The sequence below is a fragment of the Cyprinodon variegatus genome, unplaced genomic scaffold, assembly GCF_000732505.1.
Source record: "Cyprinodon variegatus isolate N-32 unplaced genomic scaffold, C_variegatus-1.0 Scaffold123, whole genome shotgun sequence".
NCBI lineage: Eukaryota > Metazoa > Chordata > Actinopteri > Cyprinodontiformes > Cyprinodontidae > Cyprinodon > Cyprinodon variegatus.
Genome location: NW_015150576.1, coordinates 320,090 through 327,078, shown reverse-complemented (window position 1 = coordinate 327,078; position 6,989 = coordinate 320,090). Strand labels below are relative to the sequence as shown.

The following is a 6,989-nucleotide window of genomic DNA, read 5'->3' as shown; positions in this document are numbered from 1 at the left end:
CAGTGTCCTTAAAACCCTTCAGCTATTCTCAGCAATGAGGACAAAAAATAAAGTAAACATTTTCTTCTTCGATTTTCCTTAATTTAGCCAATTTTAATGAAAGGCTGCATTCCATTCTGCTTTAAATAAAGTGATTGGATGTTCAGGATCCTATATCAACTTAATAAATAACATGGATAATGAAAGACTATTTTTGCTGCCCTTTTAAAAGGCCTTTCATCCATGAAGATTTCACCCTAAATAGATGTGATCAAAAGCTTCTGTCTGCATCGACCGCCTGTCCTGGCAGGCAAAACTCAAACTAGTCCTGATCTGTGGTCCTTCAAAGGACCTCTGATGGCCTACAGGCTGTATTTTAGACATTTCTTCCTTTAACAAAGGGGTTTAAGAATCCTGGGGTTTTGTTCATGACTGATGGCAGGATGATGATGGATAGATGGATTGGGGGTTGGTCGGCAGTCATGGATGCTGTTTCTGTTCACCCAGGAAATGAATCTCATTTTATCATTCTGTCTTTGTTCCAACCTTTACCTACAGTCTGTAAATATGGATCTTAATTGGAGAAACAGGATACGAACAGCTGAAAAGTGTTTCCTCCATAAACTGGCTGGTTTGGGTGTGGGATTTAGTGGAATTTCAGGGGTCTATTTGCTCTAAAAATCAATGTATACCGGAAGAAAAACCTAGGGATGTCTCCAAACCTGAGAGAGGTAACTATCTTTTGCTTTTTGGGTTTTGATGACCTTGAAAGAGACAGAGAAGGTTGCAAGGTTTCCTCTTGGTTGAAAAAAATGCTTTTGCTCCCCATGCCATGTGTTACAGGCTTTGGATAAGAATGCTGTCTAAAAAAAAAAACAGTAAACAATCTAATATCTTTACATCATGCTGTTTGTTTGTATATACAGTATGCTTATTCACAACACTAGAGCTAAAATGAATCTCTTTAGTGTTTTTTTAAGCATGATCAGTTGGGACTAAACATTAAGAATAGTTTCTGCTGTGATCTAAACACCTGAGAGAAAAGATCAGCAGCATTTCTCCTCCTCCTTCAGATAAAGTTCATCCATCTGCAGAGCAGAGCTGTCGTCTCTGCCTGTAGCCGGTCATGCAGCGAAGGGTCATTCAGGGACATCAGCTGATGCAGAACAAGGTCACCGAGTTCCCAGGAGAGAGAAGATCAGCTCATCTGTGTGCGTCGCATACCAAACAATGAGAAGCGCTCCTGCCTTTAATGGACCCAAGCCGTGGGATTCTTTTATTTTATTTTATTTAGGACAAATCCTGATAAAAACTTAGAACCCCACCCATGATTTATCCACACCACTTCCTCTGCCTCCTCCTCCTCTCTGATAGTGCAGCGATGCTGCAGAGGACACACCCATCCTCACTGTGGCTTTTCATTTTGACCCAGAGAAGTTGCACCACTGCTGATGCTGCAGCGGAAACACGTTTTAAGAACCCAGTCGGAAGGATGTTTCTTCATCCAATAAACAGGAGCAGGCCTGTAATTAAAGAGGGGGGTTAATGGATGCTCAGAGGCTTTATTTTCTAAGAGAGAAATGAAAACTTGTCACTAACATCATGCAATTTTATTTCTTAATGAGCCATTAACCTTTTTCGAATAAGAGAAGAAATGAAAGGCAGAAAATGGAAGGCGTGGATTTTATACCACATTTCAAATACAATAGTTTATTGGAGAAGATTTATGCTTTTTAAGAAATATTCATCTTCAATTTTATGAGCTACTTCATCTGTATGCATTGAAATGATGCTGAGTTATTGAAATCATAATGCAGGTTCTTTTAGATATTTGTTAATTGAGTTTTCAGTTTTGTATTTATCAAAATCTCATGTTTTCAAGTCTGGTTAATTTACTGTTCAGTCAAAGTTCTTTTCCTCCTTGCATTTGGTTTATTGTCTCCTTTTTAAGATCCTATTTCTATTTCTCACCAGAGGGCTGTTTAAAGAAAGCAGGATTTAGAAATCCAGAATAGGTATAAAGCTAAGTTTGACCTTGAAAGACATGTCTCCTGACCCTATCCGTTTAATAAAAGTTCAAACCGGGCTTAGGATATATTTTAAAAAAGAAACACTGCCATTAATAAAGGGCCGACAAAAACCCCGGCAACCAATAGCAGATGAATTGATAGCCTAAATGGGCTCCAATATGCATTTTCCAATAACAGGAAAGTTGTCCAATTATTTGACATTTTAGAAGTAACTAAATAATTACTTTGTCTAGTAATTAGTTACTTTGATTGTGCAGAAACTTAACTCTTCCTTTTTTGAGAGGTAATTTCTAACTATGACAAGTAATGTTGCCAATATTGCCTGTAAGCAAAAACCATCATAACCAACAGAAATAAAGCCTTGAAAACACCCGTCTGTGTGCAATAATTTAAAATAATGTTTTGTTTATTGAATTGAGTTCATGGTATAAATTAACTTTTCAATATACAGTGTTTATATATATATATATATATATATATATATATATATATATTTCAATGTATTGTTTATACTTCAATATTAAATGCAAAAATAAAATTAAAAAAGCTCTTAAGACTTTAAGCCTCTTTATTTCCTGAATAACTGAATTCACTAAAACACACTTATGCTGAAACTAAAGGACAGGGTACACTTTCTAATACTAATTTTTTTACAAACATTTTAATACAGAGGGCTTCCATTTCAGCTTTAGGATAATTAATTATAGTTTTCTGTAGCATCTCTTCCTGTTCTAAGACACAATGTTTTCCTCTTAAGGCAGGTTCATTTGGAGCTTATTAACCATAAAGGGTTATATGTATCAGTCAGCGGTGTGAACAGAAATATCTAAGTGGTACCAGAGAAAGCATAATCCATGATTTTTCAGATTATAAAATAATAATTAATTATAATCTGAACAATCCAAAACCTAGTTCTATAATTATTTCCATCCATCCCCCCGGGCCTGATCTAAAATGTATGTACAATGAGAAGCAGACATTTAGCAAAGGCATTTTGCTAAATGTCTTTGGCGCAGTAGAAAGAAGGTTGGTAGGGGCGAGATCACAGGGTAGGCAGTATTTGAGGTAAATGATGGACCCCGTTTTCCTCTCGCAAACTGAGAATCCTAAAGAAAGTTCTGCATCAGGTTGAGCAGGTTAGCATTTACGGTCGAGCAGGTTAGTGTTCAGCTTGACACTGATCCAAAGGTCTGCTCCTGAATGGCACCAAAAAACTTTATGTTTTTGTCTAAAACTTGTCAACCTCAGCTAATCTAACCAAGATACTGTGATATATGTCTCCATATGGGAGAACCCTCCAATGTATCGGAATTAAAATTAAGTCCTCCACAGTGTTAAAAGCTGAATGCTAGTTATTGGCCATGTGTTTAAGTCTTCCGGTTAAATGCACACAAAGTGGAGTTTCTTCAGGATTTTGGGGTTTGGCGCAGGAATGACAGTTCTGTAATTTACCTTTGTTAAACTTTCTACTGCTGATGTCTCTATTGTGGTTCATTAAAGGCATGAAAGCCCAGGTACCTTCTCCTGTCAACATTTTCATCCATTCCTCTTAGACCTCCTTAAATCAGGCCAGGGGTGTGGTGACTCCCAAGGTGTTAAAGCCTACTTCATGCTGCCAGAGAGTTTCTATTTGGGCATTTTTCTGACTTTACTGTTCGGAACACAATAAAGTCAGAGTACAACTTTTGAAATTATGAAATGGGTCTAATTTGATTTAACTGATTATTTAATAGTATTTTAAAAGGAAAAGTTTGGTGTGGAAATCTTAATTCAGAGCTGCATTTGCATTTACTAATCTCTTCTCTGATATCATTTGCGCATCCAAAACATTTACCGGTAAGTGTGATGGGAAAAAAACTTTTTAAATTGTAATGTACAGAAATGCTTCTTACTTTAAAGAGTTTTAAAACCATAGCCTTATGCTGGGTTCCCTCATGTTAATGATATGCAACAGAGCCCATGAGTGAAAGCTGGTGTCATTTCTGAGAAAAGCAACGGTTTGTGTTCAGGGGAACAGATCTGAAATGTTTTCACGCTGCCACTTTTGAGGTCAAATGTGAGAATATTCTAACTTTTCACACAAAGGAATAGTGCAGTAAATACTAGCTGAAAAAGAAAGCATAATAAAACATTTTGGGGGGGTATTTTATGATAAAGCTGACAGGACAATTTTGTTTTTGTAGAAAACAAGAGTTCTACCTTTAATTTCTCCAGCCACATAATATTGTACATTTACAGTACAGATCCCAGATTTCATTTTGATTCTGCACGCCTCACAGTTTAAAGTTTGCAACTGAAAAATAAAACAACGAACAAAAAGACATATGCACAAATTAAAACTTATAAAAATATAAAAACAGTACTCTTGAATCTCATGTTGACAAGTACCATTTCAATAACATAACTGATAAAGCACAAAAGAGCAAAATTTAACTATTACTTTTTTTTTTTTAAATAGAAGGAAAGACATTTTTATCATGCAGAAGTTGTAATTAAATAACCAATCAAACAAAATAATATATACTTCTCTATATATCTCTCTGAAGATTTCAAGTCAAAGCACTCCCCTCCCTTTACACAGGGAAAAACAAAATTAAAACAAGAAATGTTTAAAAACACCAGAGGGTTGGCGATGCTTTCATGAGCTGCCATCTTTACATGGCCTTATGTTGAAAACATCGCATCTCGGCGTCATCTGTTTGGCACAGAAAGAGACGTCGTAATGGCAGTAGCATTTTGCATCATAAAAATGGGCGGAGCTGAGCTCATTTTCCGAGAAAAAAAAGGTAATGACAAGACAAAAAAACAACAACAAAAAAACCAACGAATTCAAAACATTCTGTGCAGCTAAATCCGTCAGGACAGCGAGTGGTGCTTCTCCCCAGCAGTGGTTGCAGCTCAGTCCTACTGCAGCATGCTCTTGATAGTCTTGTTGGTTGATTCATCATTCAGATGCTTGGTTGTGTACCTGCAGTGCAGGGAAGACAAGAAATCAGTTATATAAGTTGCATAACATCCATCCTTCTTCTGTACACGCGATCGACAGAAAAAATAAAAAACTATCAACCATTCATTCTCATACCTAAGTGGAACCAGTTAACCATTGAAGTTACGTTTTTGGTTTTTTGGCAGTGGGAGAAAGCCTGAGTATCCAGACAGAATTCACAATTAAATGAGCAAAAGTTGTTAAATCCACCCAAACTATGCAACACTGCTACCAACTGTACTACAATAAACAACAAAGCACCTCAACGAATCATCATTTAAATCATTAAAACAGAGACACTACAAATAATAAATGACCCAAATTTTTATTATTTTGCGAATCAATTAATCTTATGATTATTTTTTTGATTCATCGATAAATAATAGGATAGTAACAGGTTCCGTACTTAAGTATATATACAGAAATAAAACAGGTGAAACTAAAACTTTCCAACTTAAGGAGTTTTGATTTAGCATATTGACAGACGAAAACATTTTTTATCTTAAATGCAAAATCTTTACTTTTTTTATACAATTTTGATATATTTGCTGCTCTAAATCGGTTGCTCTGTCAGCTAAAGGCATGTTTTAGAGTCTCTATACCCTCTATAACGATTAATCGATTACTAAATTAGTTGAATTATTATTTCAATAATCGATTAATCACGATTAATCTGATTAATTGTTTCAGCCCTAGACCCAGTAGATAATACGGTTGATATCCAATCATCTAATCCACATCATCATAGTGACGTTGAAGTTCTTGATGAATCGTAAGGAGTTAGAAATTATCCAAACTGATTCCTTACAGGAAAAAGAACTCAACCAGTACAGTGCAAAAGTATTTACACTGCTTGAACTTTCACAATAAAGCTACAGATTTTTGGGGGGTATTTTATTTTGAAAGATTATCATCACATTTCTAGTTGAAGAATGTTTTTTAAATTTAAAATATATATCTGAAAGGTAAAATATTTATGTATTTAGTTTTATTTGCAGTGAAGATTAAAGACGAAGTCGGTCAGAAGCAAAGAGGAGATGGATGGAGCAAATTTATAGGTCATTTATGAAATGAAAGCGGTTAGAGGGTGTTAAAGAGTCAAAAACAGGACAAGCCTCAACCAAGGCTACTAAGAAATGGTCTAGTCAAAGTACAAATCTAAATTCGCTAAAGTTACCAAAAAAAAATGTTTTGACGCTATTTTAAGCAGAAATCTTAATGATGCCTCAAGCTAAAAAAAAACTCAAGAACTTCATGCAGAAAAGGGCCCTTTAAAATCCAACATTTAAGGACCGATTAAAAAAAAAAAAGTCAAAACAAATTTAAATAAAGGACATCATGTATTTATTTGAGTCAAATTTTAGAAGGGGTGTTATCTGTATTTTAATGTTGAATAAAAGTTAGGTGCTGCCCTGATGGAGCATAAATACAGATGTTATCCTTTCACCAGGTGTGGATCTCCTGTATTTTGTCATCCTGTCAGATAGGAGCTGTGATCTGAGATGTTAAATCTGTTAACACACCAACATGACCGGTGGACAGGAAGTGGTGGGCCGCCTCTGGCCGATTAAAGAGAGATACAGAAGTGGGGCTGGCCCAGATTATGACCCGTCTGTGTGAGAGGCGGGGGGGGACAGGGACTGTGAGGGACAAGGTGTCAGATGTAATCTGCTTGCTTTTTTGCGCCTGCTTTGACGGGAAGCTGGAAGAAGGCTCACAGTGAGTCAAAGAGCCGAGAGGGGAGTGAAAACAACCCAAAATGTTCCAAAAGGGAACTTCCTCATGGTAACAGTCTGCTTGCTTTACACACGCTAGCTCCAATCAAAACATTTTAACATGCGCTCACCTGAGAGCATTAAGAAGGCCTTCTACGCTGCTTGGAGGCTGATCTTTGAGGACTTTGATGCAGCCTTTCATCTGCAAAGAATAAAAAAAAAAAAGTTTAACAAAGAGTTTCTTCACCTTTTACATGCAGAATAATACCAGAGTTGACC

General features: G+C 36.2%; 1 protein-coding gene across 1 annotated transcript in view; it reads right to left on the bottom strand.

Annotated features, from left to right (window-relative positions):
* Positions 1-4,194: 4,194 nt before the first annotated feature.
* The window catches only part of LOC107085391 (protein FAM49B), a 57,335-nt gene continuing 54,540 nt past the window's right edge, over positions 4,195-6,989 (bottom strand). Inside the window, exons 11-12 of the mRNA XM_015375680.1 lie at positions 6,842-6,912; positions 4,195-4,977 (exon numbers count right to left, since the gene is read on the bottom strand). Of these exons, the coding sequence (XP_015231166.1) occupies positions 4,914-4,977; positions 6,842-6,912 (135 nt within the window). The 3' untranslated portion in view covers positions 4,195-4,913. The remainder of the gene's footprint in view (positions 4,978-6,841; positions 6,913-6,989) is intronic.